Source organism: Prionailurus viverrinus, chromosome D4, assembly GCF_022837055.1.
Source record: "Prionailurus viverrinus isolate Anna chromosome D4, UM_Priviv_1.0, whole genome shotgun sequence".
NCBI classification, from domain to species: domain Eukaryota; kingdom Metazoa; phylum Chordata; class Mammalia; order Carnivora; family Felidae; genus Prionailurus; species Prionailurus viverrinus.
The window spans coordinates 93,012,295-93,034,318 of record NC_062573.1 but is presented as its reverse complement, the minus strand read 5'-3'; the positions used below and the strand labels follow the sequence as shown (position 1 = coordinate 93,034,318).

Genomic DNA, 22,024 nt, shown 5'->3' with positions numbered 1-22,024 from the left:
TCTCCACCCAGGACAAGCCTGGGATCAGAGACATGTAAGCATCTGGGGGCCCTCCTGGAGCCCTGCCTGCCCTATGAGGAAATGGGGGACCCTGCCGCGGGCTCTGGGTGCCTTCACGTGGCCCGTGTCATCGGGGCAGCCTGCGTGACCACGGAGGCCCGGGCAGTGGCCACCGGACTCTGCTCCCCGTGGCGGTGGACCATACCTTGTCAGGGCGGCCCAGGTCCCACCGGGACGGGGCCTCTCTACCCTGGCCTCACCCTGGCACCCTCCAGGAGCTCGAAAAGTCCCCGCTGCCAGGCCCCTGACCCTAGGGTCAGGTTCCCCAGGCACCAGAACTGAGAAACTTCTCTGTACGTTGGTCTGTTCATTCTGGAAACGGGAGTAATTAACCGAGCTCGGCTTACACGGTTACGGGTTTACGTGCCTTGTCTGAAGACAAGGCCTCAGCCCGGCCACAGAGGCACCCAGGAGAGACTCTTGCCCATTTCACAGAAGGGAAGCCTGAGTCTCCAGACTGACTTAGCCGCCGCCTGGGGCCTGGAGCCCGGGACCTGGGGCCTTTGGGTGTGTGGGGGAGGGGCAGAACCCTCCAACCCAGGGTCCGGTGCCGGGGAGGGCGGGGGGTGCAGTCACACCCAACTCTGGGTTTAACATGCTGGGGAGATGGCGACAGTTGTTTGCCTGGTCCTGACGAGCCCCAGAGGACCAGCAGTGTCCTCCCCGAAGCGCCCCGCCCCCCCCCCCCCACCTGCTCCTGTGTCCTCCCGGGCAGTGGTGGGGCGGGAGAGAGTCCTGTGGGTTTTGTGGGCAACAGGACAAATGCTGGGGTCTCGCTGGGAGACCTGCACAGCTGTAGGTCTGCGGATGGCTCTGAAGGCTGGGCCCGGCCCCCCCTCCTCAGAGTGCGGCAGGGCTCCCGCAGATTTCGTGTCACACTCGGTGGGCGGAAGGTTCCAGAAGCCGATCATGAAGGACCAGTGACCTGGCTGGTCTGGGTCCCCCATTCTCCCCAGCCCGATGTCCTGCAGGCCCCCGCTGGGGTGGGCGGGGTGCTGTGAGCGATGACTGCCACCAGCTCGGCCTCAACCTGCCCCGCGTCCACCAGGGGGCAGCGGGGGCCTGGGCCGGGGCTGGACGACAGGGGCAGGAGGCTGGCGTGGCCGGGACACTCAGGCTGTGGCACCTCAGAGCCCACAGCGCCCGCCCCCAGGGGTGGTGAGAAGGGTCCGCAGGACAAGGCCCCCTGTACCCCCACCCCCACGCCGACCGTGGGTCCTGGTGGGAACACCCGCCGAGCCCCGTCCCCCGCTGCCTGCAGCAGCGACCTCCTCGAATCTGTTCATCAAGACACGCTTTTTGTCGAGAAAACACAGCGTGCAGATCCCAGGGGAGTGTGGTGGGCTGCAGTGTGTGGTGACCCCCGGGGAAGCCCCACCTGCCTGTGCTCATCCCCCGCCCCCTCCCCTCCCCGGGCCGCACAGTCCCGGCGGGGCCCGAGCACGAGCAAGGACCTGGTCGGCCACAGTCTCGGGACTGCAGGGCCTTTCGATGGCCCGGGGCGCCTGCCAGACGGGGAGAACATTAGCTGTCACGTCACAGCACGCGGCAGGCAGGGAGAAGAACGCTCACACTTCCTCCAATCTCCGTCCGGAGCCCCGGAGGCCCGGGGGCCTGCGCCGGCTGCCCCCACCGCCTCACCCCTGCCAGCCTCCCCTCGCCCCTGCACAGCGCCTGGCGGGGTGGCCGGGCGCAGGCAGGAAGGCGGGCAGAGAGGAGCGTTTCCGCAGAGACCCTGCGGCCCGGCGGGTGCGGGCCTGATAAGGGCCCACATGGCCAGCCGCACGTCCGCCTTTTGTCCCCGGCCCCGGTCAGCCTTTCCTGCTGGGGCGGGAGGACCAGGGCCCGGTGGTGGCCCTCCTCCCCCTCCCCCTCCCCCTCCGCCTCCCCCTCCGCCTCCTCTCTGCCCCTGTGCTCAGAGGCCTGGGGGAGTTTGGGGCCCCGGGTGGCAAGGGCTCCTGGCCCAGCCAGGACCAAGGTGGCCATGGCCACCGAGGCTTCCTTCCTGCCCGGCTCCCCCCCCCCCCGGGGCCAGTGCTCTGTCTCAGCTCTCAAGGAGCAGGAAGCGGGTCCCCACCCCTCCCAGCGCCTCTGTGCACAGTGCTCCTGTGGTTCAGGCCTATCCCAGGGGCCCCCAGGAGCAGAGGCTGCCCGTGTCCCCGCTTGAGGTCCCAGGGAAGCTCGGGCCTGGCTCAGCCTTTGTGCTGACCCCCGGGGACCCAGCTCCCGAGCCACTCTACCTGCCATCTGACCTAAAATGACCTCGTCATCATGAGTCTGACAACAGGCAGAGGGGACTGTTAGCTGTGCCCCACTGCCCACAGTGACCACAACCCTTGGCCGCACAGCAGGTCTGGTAAACGGGCTGTGGAGGACCTCGGGCCCCAGAAGTGATCTCTCCCAGCTCTGGCAGCTGCCCCTGGCTGGGGAAAGGGCACGAGGGTGGGCACTGGGCCGCGGAGGGCACTGCAGACAGAGCCGGGAGGGCGGGGGCCACACCAGGCCCCCAGAGAGCGTGGGACAGAGGGCCCGGGCCCAGGAGATGCGCCCTCCTGGGCTGGGGTCCCCCCAAATATGTCCCCCGTGTCTCGTGGGGTGAGAGCCAGTCCCCGGATACCTCTCAGGCCATCGGCACGGCCCGGCGGGCAGCCGCTCTGAGGCTCCAGCAGGGCCCCACCCGCCCGCGGGTGGTTCTTCTCGTTTCCCGGCTTCATCGAGATGTAGTCCACGAGCCTAGCAGCTCACCGTGAGAGTGTACGAGTCTGGGGGGCTGGTATATGCCATTAAAATTTTTTTTTAATGTTTATTTATTTTTGAGAGAGAGAGAGGGTGACAGAGTGCGAGTGGGGGAGGAGCAGAGAGAGAGAGAGAGAGGGAGACACAGAATCGGAAACAGGCTCCAGGCTCCGAGGCATCAGCCCAGAGCCCGACGCGGGGCTCGAACCCACAGACCGCGAGATCGTGACCTGAGCCGAAGTCGGCCGCGTAACCGGCTGAGCCCCCCGGGCGCCCCTGGCACATTCCATCACGACTGGCCCCCAAAATGCACCGTCTTGCCAGCCTGAGGCTCCGCACCCAGCAAGCGGGCCGCCCGGCCCCCGGCCCCCCACCCGCACCATCACGCCAACGCCCTTCCGACGTGCACGTCGTTGAGGCCCATCCACGTGGCGGTGCGTGTGGGCGCCTGAGGCCTTTTTGTGCCTGAACAATATCCCGTGGCGTGGCAATGCCACCTCGCCGACCCGCACATCGGTGGGCGCACAGGTGGCGGTCGTGAACCGTAGCCACGGGCGGCGGGTGTCCGACCATCCGTCTTCCAGTGCCCGCCGTCAGCGCCTTCCTGCGCGGACCCAGGAGCGGACAGGCTGTGCCGCGTGGTATTTCCGTGTTTACTCTTGGAGACACCGTAAGTGAGCCAGTTCTGTTACAAACCGCGGTCACCGTACCGCGGAATCCCACTTGGCGGCGGGCGGGCACCCGTCCTGGGCCCGCACACGGCACGGACACGAAACTGTGTGCTCGGGATGGTAGGGCGGCGAGCACACGGCGTGGGAGACGGAACGGCAGGTGCGTGCTATCACACGTCTGTCCAAACCCACGGGACGGACGGCCCCGTGCACGCTCCGGGCTCTGCGTGACGACGACGCGTCCGTGTGGGTCTGCGACAAGTGAAGCACCCGGTGGGGTGTCCGTGGCGGGGAGCCCGCTGTGAGGGCAGGGGTCCACGGGCAAACGCGGTGCTTTCCTCTCAATATTGCCGTGAACCCAAAAGCGCGGTAAAAAATAGTCTTGTCCAAAGTGTACGTGTCTTGTTGTAAGTGTTGAACGTAACTCAGCCCCCAGCACGCTTGACCTCGAGGACGCGCTGGCCTGGCGGGAGCCGCTCTGTGCAGGCCCGTGCACCCTCGCCCCTGTGGACGGCGGGGCGTCGCGGGCACGCAGGAGCCCTGCAAACGCCAGGCGGTGGGACGCGAGACGCACCGCTTTCTCGTCGGCTTTCGTGCTTCTGATCCACCGGCTCTTTCAAAACCAGCACGTATCACTTCACGGCCCTGACGATACACAGAAAACATCTATTTCCATTTTGGAGCGGCAAAACACAATCCCAGTCGGTGACGCCCGGCCCAGAGAGACCTTCCTGTCCCCTCCCAGCCACAGGCCAGCTGCCTTCTCCGCCCCTGGAGGGATCACGTCCTCTCTGCCTCCCGGGGCAGGAGCCTCGTCCCTGACCTAAGTCCTCCCGCAGGGGCGCTGGGCCCGGCTGGACCCCGACTCCGGGCATCAGCCCAGTGAGGAAGGTGCTTCCCTCCCTTCTGGATACTGCTCCTTTAAAGTGTGGGGGGTGGGGAGCTGAGGGGGGCGAGGTTCGGGGCGCTCCTGTACCCCCTGAGTCTGACCCACTAAGATCCCGTGGACATCGGCACAGACACAGCCCTGAGCCCTCTACGCTTCGCCCTACGAACCTGGCGGAGCCTCCTGGCTGGGCCGCGGTGGGGGTGGGGCGTCCCTTCCTGACCACAGAGCGGGGTGTGCCTTGGGCATGATGGCCAGCTGGGGCCCGCGTCCCGAACGCCCCGCCAGCCCAGCCTTCCGTGGGGAGGTGGCCATGGTCCGCCCAGAGACAACAGGCCGGCGGGGCTCTCAGGGCCACCGGGGGGGCTTGGCGCTCACGAAGAGCAGCCTTCCCAGCCCTCCCAGGGCCACACATGGCCGCCTGGACCACAGCCCGAGCAAGGCGTTTCCGGCTATTGTGCAGAACGGGGTTGTCTCAGGAAGCTGCGATCCCCAGGCGGGCCCGGGGGTGGGGGTGGGGGGCCCACCACGGGCTGCAGGGCATCCTGGCTGAGGGTCTGGCTGGCGTCCTCGGGGCCAGGACGGCGGTCTGAGGCAATGGCACCGACCTCTCAGACTCGGGGCGGCCCCCACACCTAGTACCTGCTCACAAGCTGCCACCACGGTCGCCGGGCTGGAGGGAGGCCTGACTCCAATCCCCTCCCTTCCCAGGGAAGGACACCGGGCCACCTTCCCAAGGTCACGCCCGGGGGCGAGTGACCCCGGAACAGTGGTGGGTGCTGGTGGAGAACATGCAGGGGGTCAAGGACACCGGGAACCCAGGCACGGGGCGCCTGCTCACCAGGGAGCACTCTGATCCTAGAACGCGCTTGGGAGGCAGCGAGCGGGTGCCGGCCACGTGGAGGCCTCAGGGGGGCCTGGGCTCTAAGCCCAGCTCTGCCGTGTGCCAAATGGCCTCGAGGGGCACTTGCCTCTCTGGACCCCAGTCCACTCCTGGCACAGCGGAGGTCAAAGGGGAACCCTAAGATTTAGCTTGGGGCGTCTGATCATTACCATTACGGCCCGAGGACACTGGAAAGGATGGGGGCTTGCCCAGGACTGGCCTGGACCCCAAGAATCCGGAACACCTGCATCTCCAAGGGGCTCCAGGGCCGGGTCTGGGACAGCATCCTGGGGGGTCCCTTTGACTCCCGGCTCCAAGTCTGCAGAAAGGCGACAGCCCACAGGCCGTGTGACGTCCCGAGAGGCTCCTGGGGCTGAGCTTCGAGCAGGCCCGGAGGAGGCCACGGGCTCCACGCCACGGGTGCCCTTCCTATGCCGTCCCAGGGTCCCCGTAGGACCTCAGTGGCTCCTCCGGCCTTCCTGGGGCTGGGCAGGGGAGTGTGATCACAGAGGCAGAAGGGGGCAGAAGGGGGCACGGAGCCGTCACCCGATCCCGTGACCCCACGCCCAGGTCTGTACCTGAGAGAAGTGAGCGTCCGCGTCCGCGGAAAAATCTGGGCGGGCGTTCGCAGGGTTCACGACAGCCAGAGGGTAGAAACGACCCGACGTCCGCCGGTTGCGGAACAGACAGGACGAGGCAGACCCACCCCGGGCGGCACGGACACGCGCCACGGAACCCACGAGCCTGGCACGTGCTGAGAAGCCCGACGCAAGGGCCACACGGCGTGGGATCCCACTCGTGTGAAACTCCAGAACGGACACGTCTGGACACGGAAGGCACAGCGGGGACGGGGCGGGAGGGCTCCGGGGGCGACCGCTCAAAGCTCCAGGCTGCTTTCGAAGCAAAGGAAGGGCTCTGAGATCGGCCGTGACGGCGGCCGCTGGGCGTCGTCACCAGACGACGCTCCGCGGACTTGCACCTTTGGAGAGAGGGCGCCGTGCGCCGTGCGCCGTGTGACTTACGGCTCCGTGGGCCCGCGCCAGAGACGCCACGCTGACCCGTGGGGCTGAGGGGTCACGGCCCCCCGGACCCGGCCTGAGATCGCGCCGCCAGGGGCCCAGAGCCAGGCCTGGCATGGCGCCCGTTCGCTGCTGCCCTCCCTCCGCCTCCGCCAGGCGTGCTTTCCCTTAACGGCAGGCGCGAGGTGGTACATTGAGGCAGGGGGCGTGAGGGGAGGCCTTTCTCCTCGCGTCCTGGGCCTGGGGCCCCTCGGGGGACGACCGGCAGCCCTGACCACACAGGCGCTGGTGTGCCTTCCCCACACCGCACGGCCCCCAGGCCAGGCTCTTCCCCCCCCGGACCTCGGTTTACCCATAGGGGAGAGGAGGGCACAGCTGGATGGACCCTGAGGGGCCAGGAGCCCCGACGCCCGGGGGCCACGGTGGGCCTCGCGCCCCCTCCCCCCAGCAGCAGGGCACTGGAGCTTTTCATCAGGAAAGACCCAGACTAAGTTTACGCGGGGCCCCCGCACGGCCGGGAGAGGTCAGGCGGGCCCCCCACCCTGGCTGCTTGCTTGACGCAGTTCCCCTTTCCCTCGGGGGGGCCCCATTGTTCCTGCAGCCGGGCTCGCAATCTCCCCGCACACTCACTTCCTGTTTCCTGGCTGAGAGGAAGCAGAGATTTCTGGCCTCTTTCCTTTCCCTCTTTACGTTTTTAAGGATATTGAAAAATAATGATACTCACAGGCAACTTTGGAGCCGAGGTCGTGGACGGGGGATGCTGGAGACGCTTCGAGGCCACCCACACGGACTCCGCACTTGGGGTCACGGGCCCCCTGGGGACCTGGTGGAAGCTGCCGACCCCTCCTCCCCCCACCCTGGGAAGGCCCAGCACAAACCGCCCAACTCGGTGGAGTTCGGAGGCCTCCGGACCCCCCCCCCCCGCCACTGCCCAGGGCCCCCCGACGCTCCACACTCTGATCTGACACATGGGGAAACTGAGGCAGGGAAGCCTCCCGGCTTCTAATGCCCTTGCCTTCACTGGCGCCCGTGACAACCCCGAAGGCGTCACGGTGTCCCTGGGGAGGGGACTCTGACGCCCCTCCTAGCAGCCCCAGCTTCCCCTGGCCGCTGGGACAATGGGCAGTCACAGATGACGTACCAGGAGCCTGCCTGGGGGACAGGGACCGGCTCATCTGTCCCTCACGGCCCCCGCACCCCTGCCTGCCCACGCCCCGGGAGAGCTTCAGCTCTGGGTCAGAGGTCAGGCTTTTCCCGCACCAGTCTCTGTGGCCCCGAGAGGTCATTCCTCCGTAAAGGGGGTCGGATCCCGGCCCGGAGCTGGCAGGGCAGGCGTGACAGCCCACGAGGACCCACGTGCATTCGGCGTGGTGCCAAAGCGCCTCAGTTGTCCTTCTCGTCGGCTTCAGACGGCCTGGCTCCCTCTCTCCCTGGTGGGCAGGGCGGGGACAGGATGGCCCCCTCAGGCAGGGCTGAACGGTCGCCCACCTCCATCAACCTGCCCCCCTTCTCAGGAGCTTCCCTTTCCGTCCCGGGAGATAAAGTGTTTTTTCCTCTCGGCGTTAACGGCCGCCCCATCCGCCGGGCTTGGCAAATTGCAGGCCGACTGCGAGTGGGGCTTCCGTCCGGGGAGCCAGGCCGGGGGTGGGGGTCGGGGGCAAGCCCCCTTCCTCAGCCCCCACGGAGGAGGGAGCCCCAAGGGGGTGGGGGCTGCCCCCAGGGCCCAGAGGAGCCCGCACTGGGACAAACCCTGGCCAGGGGGCCAAGCACCCCGAAGGTGACCCTCGAGGGCCTGGCCGCGGTACTGGGGGGAGGCGGGAGGGGTCTTGGATTCTGCCAGGGGCTCTCCCTGTTCAGCAAGAGGCTCTGGCAATTGGGCCCTGACCACAAATGCCCACCCTGTGAGCCTCCAGGCAGGATCCAGTGCCCACCTCGTGGCCATGGTCAGCACCTGGCCCCCCACCTGGCCAACAGGCCTTGCACTACGGAGGTGAGTGTTTCCTGGAGGCTCCTGGCAGCGGGAACACAGAGCACAGACACAGCAGAGGTTGCGCAGGGGGACCCCTAAGCCCACTCCCGCTCCCCAGCGGGCGGCCCCTTCTCTCTCCACCGCCCAGACCCACTCAGTGCCCTGGGACGTCCACCGTGCCCGCAGCCTGCAGACTGCTGGGCCCGCCGAAGCCCGGAGCTCGGCGCCCTGGGCGCTGTGCTGCTCCCCAAGAGTCCTGTGCCTGGCTTTCACCCTGCCTCGGTGTCTCCACTACAGGATGAGTCTTTCTCCCTCCGTTAAAGAAATACCACAGCAAAACCATCAGAGTGTGCCAAGAGGGCATGAGGCACCGGGCACCCTGGCGCTGGGGGAGTGACCGGGAGTTCTGCTGGGCAGTCCCTGGTGTTACAGGTCTCCCCGGACCAGCGGGTCCCCCAAGACAGTCCCAGGGACAGGCGCCCGGGAGCCACGCTGGAAGGTGGGCACAGAGACCACCAAAGCAGCGCCACGGGTAAGAGCCAGGGCCGGCGGTGTGCGTGGCCTGCTCTGTTCTCCCTGCGGAACACGGAGCTGCCCAGAGGGTGGGCACACCGCCGCACCAGCCGCCCACAGACGTGCCACGGAGGCCAACACCACTCGGGCACAGTGCGGTGCCGTGGACTTGAAACTCCATGAAAGCAGGCGGAACCACGCCGTGGGCGCCTGGGGCGGACTCGGGGCCTCTCTTGGAGGGGTGCTGGCTGCCCGTGCTCCCCATGGTGTGCATCTTCACTGTGAGGACGCACGTATGCAGCCGCCCGGGGGGGGGGGGGGGGCGTCTGGGCGGGCTTGTGATGGGTGGCCCGCGTGGCCTCTCCCTGCCCTTTGCGCACCTGCTAGGGGGCCAGCTCCGTCCCTGTGTGAGCGGCACAAATGAGGTCCCGCTCGGCAGCGTGGAGCTGGTGCTCAGGGAGGGGCATCGGGACACGAGTGAGGGATCAGACTTGGTCCGAGTGCGCTGGGAAGCCTTCTGTTGGGCTTTACGGGACGTCACACGATCTGATGTCACCCTCACAAAGCTCCCTAAAAACCAGGATGGGGGACAGGGCTACCCCGTGGGCCAAGGAGGAGGTCACCAGGTAAGAAGCATGATGGCCTGGACCAGAATGGGGCAGTGGCAGGAGGGACGTGTTCTGAAGGCACAGCCCGTGGGGGTCTATGGGAACGAAGGACGGGGCAAAGGCAGCATCCTGGCCCTCTGGCCTGAGCAGCGGTGGACGGGCCGCAGGAAGGGTATCGAGACGGCATGGGCAGTCCCCAGGAGGTGGGGCCCCGGGGGGCAGGGAGAAGGGACCAAGCGTCCCCCAAGGATGTCCCGCTGCTCAGGCCCCCCTGGGCCCCACGACCAGGGCTTTCATTTCCCACTGGCTGCCCCTGGCTGCCTCCGATGCATCATCTGAAGGCTATTTTGTGAGTGCCGTGCCCGGTGCCTGGCACGGGGGGGGGGGTTCCAGCAGGCAGGCCGCGAGGGGGCCCGTGGGCAGTGGGGTGGAGGACGGAGCACTGAAGACCCCAGGCTCCCTAGAAAACGTCGGGTTCCCTTTGAGACCTTGCCCAGCTCAGGCATCGACGGCTCACCCGGCCTGGGGGTACCCAGCCCCCACCGGGGACAGACAGGTCACCGGGCCCGGCGCATCCCTTGGTGAAGGCTCGGCACATCTGGCGAGAAGCTGGACCCCGCCGTGGTGACAGAGTCACCCTATCCCGAGGCCAGCGGCTGCTCCGGGGGTAAACAGGAAGGCCCATCTCTCCTCTGCGCTCTCGTCCCTCCTTCCTGCAGCCCTGGTCACACGCCTCGCCCGGTGCCCCTCGGCCTCAAGCCGCCTGAGCCGGCCTCTGCTGGGGGCTCGGTCTACCCTCTCCAGGGGCTGCAGAGACCGAAACCTCGGTGGTGAGGGGTCCCAGGAGCTCCTGGCTGACCTGTGCCACGCCCCACTGCCTGACCGTCACGCTCAGGGAAGGTAAGGCAGCAAGACCCCTTTCCAACCAACTGAAGTCCAACCGACTTCAGAACTTTCAAGCAGACTGGGAGCCAGCTGCAAGGATCTAGCTCTACTGTGCCTGGGGTGGGTGGGGGAAACTGAGGCCCAGAGTCTCCAGCAATGGAAAGCAAGCTTTCTCCAGCCTCGGATGCCATGCCGGAAGCCGGCCAGGCTCCGGGCCCAGGTCTCTGAGCTGCCCAGGTATGCCTGGGACCCACCCAGCCCCCAGGGCATATGGGCCTGGGGCACAGGAACACTGACTCCTCCCAAAGATGACTCCGTGAGGGCAGGCTGTGTGTTTCGTGAGTCTACACGGGTGGCATCGGGGGTGAGAGAAGAGGCTGGGTGGGGGGTGGGGGTGGAGGGAGCCCCAGCCCACCCCTCCAGGAGGCCTCCTTCCACCCACCCATCACCCCGGGGAGGCCGTGGGGCAGAAGGCACGCCTCGCCCCTCTCCAGGCCCCCCGGGGCCTCCTGGAGTTCCCCCACACCCGTCTCCTTCCTTCCCGTCCCTAACGGGCCGGGTTAGGGCAGGACCCCAGCCCTCCTCCTGCGTCTGCCCCTGAGGCTCCGGGAACCTGAGAGTGGAGGGCACAGCAGGGTTTACGTGACAAGTCAGGGAGAAGCTGGGCCCTTAGCGCCTGGACCCAAGGCCTCCTTTCCTTAGACCGGTTCCGATCTCAGCTCAGGGAGGGGCTGGAGGCAGGGCAGTGGGGGCTACAGGACAGGTGGGCAGCAGGCAGAGCCTGGGCCCCACCCTGGCTGGCACCCAGGGGCCAGGGAGCCCGGCTTTCTTCCCTCTCCCCGTGTTTGTGCCTCTGTGCTCTGCGGCATCCTTCCAGAAAGTTCCCTAACAAGCCCAAGCTTTAAAGGGAAAGCTGAGCCACTAACCATTCCCATAATTGGCTAATTAGCTACTCCCAAAGTCAGCACCCCCCACCCCCCCCCCCGCACTGGCAGGGAAGGTCTGAGGGTGGGGGGCTGACCCCCTGAGGGAGCGGGGAGGCAGTCGTGGAAAAAGGAAAGGCAGAAGGAAGGAGCCAACCAGTCCTGCCCCGTTCCGGCCCTGCTCTGCCCCACTGTTCACCTGGGGCAAGTCTCCCTCCCCTGGGTCTCAGTTTCCCCACATGTACACAAAAGGGGGCCGGGTGCAGCCAGCCCTGATGTCTGCTGGTCTCCCACCCGGGGGCTCGGAGCACATCTCCGGGTGGGGGTCTGGGTGCGGTGGGCCGCGGGGACGCCTCTCTCACGCTCTGTAGAGTACATTCAGCCATTGCTGAATATGGGGCGAATGTGGGGAAGGGACGGACGGCGCGGGGGCGTGGGGTGACAGGGAGGAGGGTTTCGGCTGCCAGCTCCAGCCTTGGGGCGGGAGGGGGGGCACCACCGAGAAGGGCCCCCCAGTCCTGTGGCTGCAGCAGACCCTGCCCCAACCGTGGGGGTGGGGGAGGAGGCCGGTCGCTCTGGGGGAATTTTCCAAGCTGCCCTCCACCTGCCCCTCTTGGCCAGGACATCCAGTTGGGTGGGGCCGGAGGGAGGTAAGGGCCAGCAGAGGCGCTCAAGGCCAGAGAAATGAGGGTGTTCCAGGCCGTGGGCGGGAAGGGGCCGACCCCGGAGCAAGGCTCGAACCCCCAGGACAGCCAGGGTTTGGAGTGGCCCTGCGTGATCAGGGACCCTCTGCCAACTGTGTGGTCTGGGTGTGTCCTCAGCGGCTGCCCAGCCCCGCCTTGGGCACCCACGCACCCCGATCACAGCAACTGATGCCCAATCTGTGGGTCCCCAGCACCACCTATATGAGGAAACAGGGTCAGTCCGGGGGGCTGGGGGCTGAACCCCCTGGCCAAACCGAGGAAGCACCCCCTTTGGCCGCCCAAAAGCTCCTGCGTTCCTCCATTTCCACCCTCACCCCTCCCACCCCTCAGCCTTCTGGAGGCCGAAGGAGGCAGGAGGGCCAGGGGACACGCTTTCCCTGCCCCCAAGAGAGGCCCCGTGCTGGCACAGCTCCAGGACTCGGGGCTCACTGCCCCTTGGGGTGGCTTTCCTGGAGAAGGCTTCAAGCTGATGACTGTCCCTCCCTGTCACCCCTACCGAGCCACACTGGGTCCCCGGGACACATCGAATGGGCTGCTCTCTGACTACCAGCCTACCTTGCCTGTCCCCAGGTCTCTTCTGGCTGGGTGCCCCCGCCCAGGGCTGTGGGCCCTGCCTCCCACCCTGTGACACGCACATCTGGGAGTGCGGGTACACGCCCTGGGGGAGAGTCCAGGGGCACAGAACAAACAGTCCCTTCTGCAGAGCTGCAGGAACGTGGCCTGCGGTCCCACCAGGTGGCTGGGCCCAGGGCCTTCCCAGCCACGTCCTCTGCCACACACAGGGACCGGTGGGTCCCAGGGTCGCCAGCCGGGCCTGAGGCTGGTCTCCGGCTGCTTCAGAGTTAGAGGTCCCAGGGGACGAGTCCCCCACCCCTGCCCACAGTTCAGCCAGGCCACCCCCCTTGACGGCCCCCGCCCGCCCCTGGGCCTCCTGTTTATTCGCTGACAGCTCCCTGTTATCAGCGGGGAACACACACAGGAAGTCCGGCCGGGAAGGGCCCATCCCAATCCTGATTTACACGGGACGGTGCATAAAAAGCCGCCCTTCCTTGCCCGGGAGGAGCCTCCCTGCCTTGACGGCTGCCCGCAGAGCCGAGAGGGAAGCTCCAGGGGGCAGGCCAGGCGGGCGGCCTCCGGAGGTGCCTCGGTGCGGCAGGACAGGGCTGGGGTCCATCTCTGGCCCCCGGAGGCAGCGATGGTGGCCACGGCCAAGCCCGGGCCTGGGCAATATCAGGTACGGCAGGGGTGACGTCGGGGGGGGCAGGGAGCGGGCCCCGCTGACCACAGCAGCTGTCGGCTGGCGTGCACCCGTGTCACCTCTGAGCTCCAGCCGCCACCTCCTTTCTTCCCAATCGGTGCCGTTCCCAACGCATGGAGGGCACTCGGGCCCCTGGGCCGAGGGCGCCCGCTACTGGGTGGCCCAGTCTAGATGGACTCTGGGGCCCCGGCCTGAACCCTTGGCCCTGGGTGGCCCAGCCTCTGCTGTGACCCCTGAAAGGAGAAGCCAAATGTGGCCGGTGCCCCCCACCCTCCACACACCCTCCTTCTGGCTGACTCTGCTGTCCTGGAAAAGCCCCCCGCCCCCGAGGCTGGCTCAGCCCTCCTCTCAGGGAGCCTGGGGGCCCGGGGGCATCCTCAGGGGTGGGCAGGCACTCCCGAGGCAGGTCTGGGAGGGGAGGCAGAGGGGGCACTGGGCTCACAGGGAGGAGCCCCAAAGCAAAAGTGAACATGGGACCAGAAGGAGCCCCCCGCTTCCTGCCGGGCTGGCTTCAGGAGCAGGGCTGGGGGGGCCTCAGGCAGAGAGAGGCTGCGGGGGGCCTGTTTTTCCTCTACCCCCTCCACCCAGAGGGCCCGAGTCCCCACCCAAAGACCTCAGCCCACGTGGAGGCCCCTCTGGCTTTGGCCGCTCTGTTGTCCCACGGGCCCATCAGCAGTGTGTCTGACGAACCCCCATTTCTCAGATGAAGAAGCAGAGGACGAGGCCTCAGCCCGGGTTACCGGCAGAGTGAGGACCAGAGGACCCAGCCAGGCTGCAGGGGCCAAAGGGTCAGGGACAGGATGGGGGCAGGGGACAGGGCAGGGAAGACCTCCCCAGGCCTGGCTCTTAACTCTTTACCGCTTGGGTCTGACCCAGAGTGGGCCATGGTCAGACACCCCACAGCCACTGGCTCTGCAAGGAGCCCTCGCCGCGCCCAGGAGTTTGCAGGACCCTCCCCCAGCAGCCTGCCCGAGGGGACCCAAGGCCGGTCTGTCTCTAGGCTGACGGTGGGAGCACAGGCAGAACTGGAAAGACGCATCTGGCTTCAGCCATCACGGGGGTAGAGTCTGTTGGGGCAAATGCAGGCTGAGGCCCCACAGGGGCAAGGAGCCTGGCCCCCTTCCCAGCCCCCGGACGTCGGGGTGACCAAGGTTGTGTGCCAACCCACGCTATGTCTCTGACCTGCAGACCTCAGCACGAGGGAGGCACCGGCAGCCCCCGCCACCCGGAAGAGCGGCTGCCACGCGAGCCCAGGGGATGACGGAGCCCCCTCCTCCAGGTGAGTCCACAGCAAGCTTCTGGGCAGCAGCAGGGGTCTGGCTGTGCCTGGGAATGTGTTCCACACACACGTGGTGCACGTAGGTGACCAGGGCCCGGGCTCTGCTTCAAGCGCCCCCCGCCCCCGGCCCCCACCGCGCCTCGCCCATGATGATGGCCGTGACAATCGTGGCACAGAAATGACCCACTAATACCAGCTCTCCCAGGTAGGGCATATCTACGCCCGGTTCCGGCTCCGTGAGCCACGTCTTGCACTGGGCACTGCTGCCCCTGGGGCTGCCTTAGTCGTCATTACAAATGCAGAAACGGAGCCCGGGAGTCCCTGCTGGTGACGGTGGGATTCGGGTGCCGGGGCTCCCCGGGGGCCTGAGGAACACTCAGGGGTGGTCCTGACTGTCCTGAACGGAGGGGGGGTGCCCAGTGGGGGTCCCGCAGGGCCCCTAACCTGGCACTCTGGTTGGGAGGGTCGCTTAGTGTCACACTCAGGATCCAGCCGGGCTCTGGTCTAAGTACGGGGTCTCCGGGCCACCGGGGTCGTTATGTCCACCCCGCGTGGGGCTGCAAGGTAGTGGCCAGCTTCAATCAGCCCCCGGTGCCTAGCGAGCTGGCCACCCCGTTGTGACGGCCATCCCCAGCGTCTGGGGCTCAGCCTGCGGGGTCGAGGGCTCCCCACGCGGCCTCCGGGCTGGCTGGCGTCGCGGTCCTGCGTCCCCTGCGGCCGCGCCGCGCTCCGCTGCGGGGCCTCGGAGCGGGCTCGGGAGGGGCGGCGCGCCGCGGCGGGTGCGCGTCCGAAGCCCCGGGTTCGGGCTGACTCACCGCCGTGCCCGGGGTGGGGGGTGGGGCGCGCCCTGGCCGCGGGCCTCAGTGTCCCCATCTGCGCAATGGGGGCGGGCGCGGGGCCTCGGGGCCCACCCGGGGCGTGCCGGGGGCGGGGGCGGGGCGGGGCGGAGGGCGGGGCCGGGGCCCCTCGGCGCGGCGGCGGCGGCGGCGGCGGCGGCGGCGGCGGCGGCGCGTGCGCGCCCGGCTCGGGCGGTGAGTGCGGAGGGAGCGGGCGCCGGGCCGGGGGGCGCGGGGAGCGCCGAGGGCGGGGTCTGCGCGCTGGGGCGGGGGAGGTCGGGGGCCCTGGCGCGCGCGGAGCTGGGGGGCGACGCGGAGCGACCGCGGGGAGTCGAGAGGTGAGCGGGCCGGGGGCGCCGGGGCTGCCGCGCGGGGACGCGACCCCCGGCCCTGCCCGGATCCTGCGCCGGGTCCGGAGAATGGGCCCGGCGGCCTCGGGAAAGGGCGCCCCCTGCCGGTAACAGGCGACGAGCCGGGCCGCGCGGGGGCCCGAGGGGGGCGGGGGGCGTCGCAGCCCCTCACCCGCGTCTGGGACCTGAGCGTCGCCCCCCCCCCGACCCAGGGCCTGACTCAGGGCCTCGCGGGCCCCAGACCCCGTGTCTCTCCCTCCTCACCCCCACCCCCCGCGGGGCCGACGTGCAGGGGGAGGGGAGGCAAGGGGCAGGCGGCGGAGAGGACGCTTCCCCGGTGCCCCGTAACCCCGCCTTTCTGCCCTCCCAGGGTCCTAATGTCCAGGGCACCCCTCTCGGTGGAAGGGGGACCCAGGGCCGTCGCTTTGCGGCGAGTCGGGCCCCTCCCTCTGCGGACCCAGCCCTCCCCCGGGTGGGCGCTGCGGGGATGCCGCGCAGGCAGGTGGGAGGGAAGTGGGCTGGGCTCACGCTGACCCTCCGGGAGGGTGGGACGTTATCGCTTCGCAACCTGAGGCGCTGCGGCCACCCCCGCCCTGGCTCCTCCGCCCCAGCTGGGCTGTCACCGCGAAGGGAAATGACATTCTGCCAGCCTAGCACAGGCCAGGCAGCACCCTCGGCCTCCCCCAGCCCGGGAGGAAACATGACTTCAAACACTGACTCTCCTCTTTTAAAGCATGAGCAGGGGAGGTGCTGGGGCGGCTGTGTGTGGGGGGCAGTTACATCTGCAAGAACTGAGCCCTGCGCCCCCACCAGGCACCTAGCACGGGGGGGGGGGGGGCACAGGGTCTGTGGGCCCCTGGTGGGCTCCTGCCCAGCTCTCTGACCCACCTCTGCCTTCCCAGGGCCTGGCCTGCTCCCCAGTGCCACCTGCTCCCATCCTCTCCTGCTTGCCTAGACCCCCAGGAGTGCCCCCCCTAACGGTGTGCTGTGCTCCCCCCCAGGGTCCACTCCCGAGCGCCCCCTCCCTGGCTCTGACAGGACGTGCCCCTGCCCACAGACTGCTGAGAAGCACCGCACAGCCCCCCAAACTAAGTCCCAGCACCTCGGCTTCCCCCTGCCCTCCCCGCTTGGCCACCGACCAAGAGCAGGGGTGTGGGAAGGAAGGCCTCTCCGCCCCACGTGGGTCCATGTGACGCGGGGGGGGGGGGGGCCAGAGCGCCGACCCCACTCCCAGCCTACGGTGCAGACCAGCTGTGGTAGCACTCTCCCGTCGGGGTGGGGCTCTGTGGGCCTCACTCTTTATGGGACCAGCTGTCAGAGCTGGAGAAGGGGCCTCTGAGACCCTCGTGGTGTCCCAGAGAAGGGGGCGACCTACCCGATTCTACCTCCTGCCCCCACAGAAGTTCAGCTTTTTCCTGTGTGCTTTCCTGCTGAATGCCCCGTAGGGCCAGGCGCTGCCCACCTGGGTGGGACCCAGCCCCTTGGGGGCCTCGGGTGGGGTGCCTGGAGCATGGGGGCGGGGAGCTCCCCGTCTACCCAGATGCTTGGTTGCGCACATAGCTGGTAACCCCCCAGACCGCACAGCGCCCTCAGCATGTTGCAGACCAGTAATTCTGGGCTGGGGTTTCTCACATTCCCAGGACTCCTCTCCCAGCCTCCTTGACTTCCATCCACAGCACAGAGGGATGGCCTCTGGCTCCACTGGCATGTGGGAAGGGCTCCTCCAGTGCCCCCCGCCCCGCTGTCCTGGGATCCCTGGGCCAAACCGGTCAGACCCCAGTGTAGGAGTGACCCCCTCCTATACGCAGGCTCTGCCCCGTTCTCAGGACCGTATGGCTCCCGCATGCTGAACGCCTGCACCCTCATTGCCCACCCCCCCCCCCCCCCCGCCACGGCTGGCTCCCCATTTGGCAGATGAGGACACTGAGGGCCCGAGGGCCAAGCCAGCTGGGCTGGGTTCCAGCTCTGCTCACTAACGCCCCGTGTGCAGACTGAGATTGGTACTGTCCTGCCAGGACAAGGAGGGCACTAGCCAGGGCGTTAGAACGGGTGCAGAGGCTCCCTCTGGGCCCCCACCTTCCCAGGTGAACTTTGCTGGAGCCACAGACACCTTCACGGTTCACCCAGACCAACATGCCTCCGCCCCCACCGTGAGGGTGCCGGCTTCTGGTCCTGGGCCCCTGTGACTGGCAAAGGGCCGGCCTCACCTGCTGAGACAGGTTGGGGGAGGATGGGACTGGCACTGGCCTTGGGGCTCTCCTGCTGGGGAAGCGGCTGCACGGGACGGGTGTCACAGACCCAGGGCGCCGTCGCCCGCAGAGGTACAGGCTCAAGGAGGGGTCCGCAGAGGGACTTAGGGGGTTGTGCCTTGTGCTCCAGGCCACCGTCAGGAGAAGGCCAACCCGCTGGGACGCACGGGCCATGTGTGACTCCAGGGAGCTGCTTCTGGGGTGGCTCCTGGTGCTGGCAGTGGGTGGCACTGAGCACGTCTTCGGGCCTGGGTGAGTCGGCCCTCTGGCCACTGCGGGGGGGCGGGGGAGGCCACAGGAGCCCTCGGCCCCTCCCCAGAGTCTGGGCTCCGGGAGCCCCGGGCTGACACGCTGCTCCCCCCTCCTCTGTAGCCGCAAGGTGTGTGCCGTCGGGGCTCCCAGGGGCCCCGAGTCTGAGTCTTTTGTGCAGCGGGCGTACCAGCCCTACCTCACCACCTGTGACGGGCACCGAGCCTGCAGCACCTACCGGTGAGTGCCCCCCGCTCCCGGCAGGGCCCCCATCTGCCACACGTAAACCCTGAGGCCCAGGAGGGTGGGTCGCCCCAAGCGACCCGGAGGGGTCAAAGGACTCACTGAGTGGACGGCAGAGGCCGGCGTCCCTGTCGACTTAGGCCAGTCCTGGTCCCGGGCCGTGGCTGTGGTTAGTCTCAGACATCATCTCCTCCCTGCCCGCCCCCCCATCTTCGGAGGGGGTCACCCATCTTGCCCGCTCCCCTCTGCTTTCAGGGGGGCTCGCCCGCTCCCAGCATGGCTGGCTACAAGTTCTTACCGCTTGAGATGCCTGCCTCCCCGACACCTGCCTTGGAGCCCCAGTGGGTCCCCCTCTCCCTGTGACAGCCCCAGTGGTCACCAGACAGAGACCCTGCCCCCACACACCCAGGACATCCCAGTGGCCAGCACGAGGGGGCGCGTCTCCCGTCCTCGGCTGGCAACTTGCCTTAAAAAAGATTTTGCTTTCTGCGGGGGTTCTCAAAGACCTCCCTGTGGGATATCCCCGCACCCCCAGCTGGCCAAGAAGGTGGGGGCAGTGTGGGTGGGGCCCAGGCTGCGACCCTGAGATGCATGCCCAGTGAGGGGTGGGGCCCTGTCCCGTGCACCTGCCACTGGGCAGGCCGGCCAAGGAGGGGCTGGCAAAGCCCCACTCGGGAGTCACCCCTTCCTGGGCCTGCTCAGAGCGGGGCTGGGCGTCCAGGATCCCAGGCCGCAGGTGGTTCCTGCACTGGGGGCTTGAGCGGTGCTGGCCCAGGAGGGCACCCTCAGCATCCAGGGGCCCGGCTCCCGGGGAGGGAAGGCCGGTGAAGAGCTGGGAGGACCAGCCCGGGTCTGCTGACGCCCCACTGCCCCCGCACACCCGGCAGGACCATCTACAGGACTGCCTACCGTCGCAGCCCCGGGCCGGCCTCCACCAGGCCTCGCTACGCTTGCTGCCCCGGCTGGAAGAGGACCAGTGGACTCCCGAGGGCCTGTGGAGCAGGTGAGAGGTGCAGGGCCGCCCCAGGGGCCCCACAGCACCCAGTCAGCCAGTTAGCCAACTGCTCCTGCGGCCTGGGCATGCCACACCCCATCTCCCTTTCCAGACCCCGGGCAGAGCACCTGCTGCTCTCGCCTGAGTGGAGCGCCTCCTTGCTGCACGGCGCCCCTTCCCCGGCTGCCACCCCTGCAGGGCCCTGGGGCCCCCCCTCGGTCCGTGACAGGCCTCTCCCTCAACAGCAGTATGCCAGCCCCCGTGCCAGAACGGAGGGAGCTGTGTCCGGCCCGGTCACTGTCACTGCCCTCCAGGATGGCAGGGTGACACCTGCCAGACAGGTGAGGCTGGCTCCCGTCCCTCCGGAGGGGAGGGGTCCTGTGCACGCCACCCTGGGTGTCCCGGGTGGCCTGCCGACTGGCGGGTGTTAAGGGGGCTCAGTGTGGGTGCCCCTCCCTGCCCACACCCCTCTTCCCGCAGACGTGGACGAATGCAGTACCAGACGGGGCCCCTGCCCCCAGCACTGCATCAACACCGCGGGCAGTTACTCGTGCCGGTGTCAGGAGGGGCACAGCCCGTCCGCAGATGGTGCCCTCTGCCTGCCCGAGAGAGGGACCCCCCGGCTAGCCCCGAACCCCACGACAGGTAAGCTTCCCCCTCGCCCCCGCCCACGTCCTTGCTGCTGTGCTGGGAGGTGGGACAGGGAGGGCCCGAGAGGGGGCTGGGCGTCACCCTGCCGATCTGTGCCCGCCACCGTGGGGGCAGCCAGCCCCGGGCGGCAGGCCATCTCCCTGACCCGGGCAGAAGTGGGGGTCTTCCCCAGGGGAAAGGCGGGTGGCCGTCCCCCCGGCGCATCACGGGACGGGTTGCCGAGAGGGGGCCTCATCTCCGCCGAGAGAGTGGAAGAAGGCCCCCACCCTGCGTCTTCTCCGCGGCCCCTGCCCGGGCAGCCGGGAGAAGCCACACCTCCGCTGCCGACGGGACATTATTACTTTTGGTACGCGCTGTGACACTTCAAACTCGTACCGTGAGTAATAATGCGCTGTCGGCAGCCTGGCACCAGGAGCGCAGTGTGGACCTCGGCTCGGACCACTCAGCACCGCGGGGCCCCTGGCACAGCGTGGGGGCCGGGACGGGGGGCACCGAGGTGTGCGGAGGTGGTCTGCGGGCCCGCCTGGGCACCTGCCGTAGGGGTGGGCTCGCGATGGCAGCTGGGTCTGTGACCGCTGGGGCTTGAGCCCCCGTCTCCAGACCCGTGCCCCACGCTCGGCGGAGGCCGGGAGGTCTCCCGGGGGAGGTGAGGAGCCAGCCTGGGGTGTGGGGCTGGGCCTGCCCGACTCAGCACCGGGATCTCCCCAGGAACAGACGGCACAGTCGAGGAGGAGGTGCGGAGGCTTCGGTCAAGGGTGGACGTGCTGGAACAGGTGAGGCCTGGGCCGGGACCCCCCTCCCCCCCGTTGTCTCCCGTCACGTAGCTCAGACCCTCAGAGTGGTTGCGGGGTTCAGTGGAGGTGGTCCCGGGAAGGAGGCCTCCTGGGTACTGCCAGCCGGGGCCTGGCAGGGGCAGCGGACTGATGCCTGGGAGCCCCAGGGGAGGAGGGACCAAGCTTGGCCACGCCCCCTCAGGCGGGCACAGGTCCACCCCTACCCTCCTCCCTGCCGTCTTTCCATGGGCCCATTGGCTCGATGACCCCTGGAAAGCTCTGGTCCACCCCTCCTAGATCCCCTGACCCGGGATCCTGGGCCTTGGGGACCGTCACTGGACTGGCCCATGTGGTGTCCCCCTGTGGCCCGCTGTCTGGCCCTCCTGGCCCAGAAGCTCCCTCGGGTGAATACCCAGGGCCCTGAAGAGCTGGGGGTGGGCGTCGGCAGGCCTTACTGGCCAGTGCTCCCTAACAGCTGCAGAGCAGAGAGGGAACCTTCTGCCTGCCCCACAGAAGCTGCAGCTGGTGCTGGCCCCGCTGCATAGCCTGGCCTCGAGGGCCCTGGAGCACGGGCTCCCCGACCCCGGCAGCCTCCTGGCTCACTCCTTCCAGCAGCTGGACCGCATCGACTCTCTGAGTGAGCAGATCTCCTTCCTGGAGGAGCAGCTGGGGTCCTGTGAGTGCTGGGGTCCCGGTGCCCACCTCCCCACCCACGGAGCTCCCTGGGAGCCTGAGGGCTCTGGGGGCTGGGGCCAGAGGGCGGGGTGGGGCAGCCCTGCCCCGGGCGGGGGGTGGGGGGGAGGTGGGGGGGCACTGACCTCTGACCTCAGCCCTTCACCCGCCCACAGGTTCCTGCAAGAAGGAGCTGTGATGCGTTCCCGGCTCTGGCTCCTGAGAGCCGGTCACCACGGTGCTGGGTGGGGCGGGATTCGTTCCTTGTAGGTATGAATCCAGCCTCCGCCTGGCCGGCACCTCTGCACCCCCACCAGCGGGCCCATGGCGGAGGGAAGGTACGAGGGTCTTTGTCGCTGGGCAGCACATCGGGGAGCCTCTTGTGATCTGTGTCAGAATAAAGTGAAGGTTCAGGAGCCGCTGTGTCCTTGGTGGATCGTGGAGGGCGTTCTGAAGCTGCCTGGGGGGAGGGGACACCTGCTGCCTAGGGGGAGGGAAAGGTGGCAGCCGTGGGGCGGGGCAGGGGGCTGCAGCCACACAGCCCCTCTCTACAGCCTCCTATGGAGGGTCCCGGTCCTCCCTCTGCGGCAGGGGCTGGAGCAGGTGATTTCCG

The 22,024-nt window shown here is 68.3% G+C and overlaps 2 protein-coding genes across 5 annotated transcripts; one reads left to right on the top strand and one right to left on the bottom strand.

The window, feature by feature from the left end:
- Positions 1 to 2,964: 2,964 nt before the first annotated feature.
- LOC125149900 (uncharacterized) lies at positions 2,965 to 9,002 on the bottom strand. Its single transcript, XM_047829035.1, has 4 exons — positions 8,845 to 9,002; positions 6,980 to 7,112; positions 5,815 to 6,126; positions 2,965 to 4,112 (listed from the first exon to the last, which is right to left on the bottom strand). Exons 1-4 carry the CDS (start codon positions 9,000 to 9,002, stop codon positions 3,498 to 3,500), a joined length of 1,218 nt encoding a protein of 405 aa, XP_047684991.1. The 3' UTR covers positions 2,965 to 3,497.
- A 5,296-nt stretch (positions 9,003 to 14,298) lies between these two features.
- On the top strand, positions 14,299 to 21,827 carry EGFL7 (EGF like domain multiple 7). 4 transcript variants are annotated; one of them, XM_047829764.1, is made up of 9 exons: positions 14,299 to 14,394; positions 17,960 to 18,081; positions 18,202 to 18,318; positions 19,209 to 19,324; positions 19,564 to 19,656; positions 19,796 to 19,960; positions 20,675 to 20,739; positions 21,253 to 21,415; positions 21,588 to 21,827. In XM_047829764.1, the coding sequence occupies exons 2-9, from the start codon at positions 18,002 to 18,004 to the stop codon at positions 21,608 to 21,610; spliced, it is 822 nt and encodes a 273-aa protein (XP_047685720.1). In that variant the 5' UTR covers positions 14,299 to 14,394; positions 17,960 to 18,001; the 3' UTR covers positions 21,611 to 21,827. The 4 variants fall into 4 exon arrangements, with proteins under 4 accessions (XP_047685720.1, XP_047685718.1, XP_047685721.1 ...); XM_047829762.1 differs by having other exon boundaries at positions 19,561 to 19,656; XM_047829765.1 differs by having other exon boundaries at positions 19,561 to 19,656; positions 21,215 to 21,415.
- The last annotated feature ends 197 nt before the right edge of the window (positions 21,828 to 22,024 follow it).

What these genes read in the sequence shown, in the direction of transcription:
- LOC125149900 (XM_047829035.1), bottom strand. Translation starts at nt 9,002, where the DNA reads ATGGGGAGCACGGGCAGCCAGCACCCCTCCAAGAGAGGCCCCGAGTCC. An exon ending in GGCACGTCTGTGGGCGGCTG is followed by an intron (nt 7,113 to 8,844) that starts GTGCGGCGGTGT and finishes GGGCCTTCCCAG; the next exon opens with GGTGGGGGGAGGAGGGGTCG. An exon ending in CCTCGGCTCCAAAGTTGCCT is followed by an intron (nt 6,127 to 6,979) that starts GTGAGTATCATT and finishes CTTCGAAAGCAG; the next exon opens with CCTGGAGCTTTGAGCGGTCG.
- EGFL7 (XM_047829762.1), top strand. Translation starts at nt 18,002, where the DNA reads ATGTGTGACTCCAGGGAGCTGCTTCTGGGGTGGCTCCTGGTGCTGGCA. An exon ending in GAGCACGTCTTCGGGCCTGG is followed by an intron (nt 18,082 to 18,201) that starts GTGAGTCGGCCC and finishes CCTCCTCTGTAG; the next exon opens with CCGCAAGGTGTGTGCCGTCG. An exon ending in GGGTGGACGTGCTGGAACAG is followed by an intron (nt 20,740 to 21,252) that starts GTGAGGCCTGGG and finishes CCTGCCCCACAG; the next exon opens with AAGCTGCAGCTGGTGCTGGC.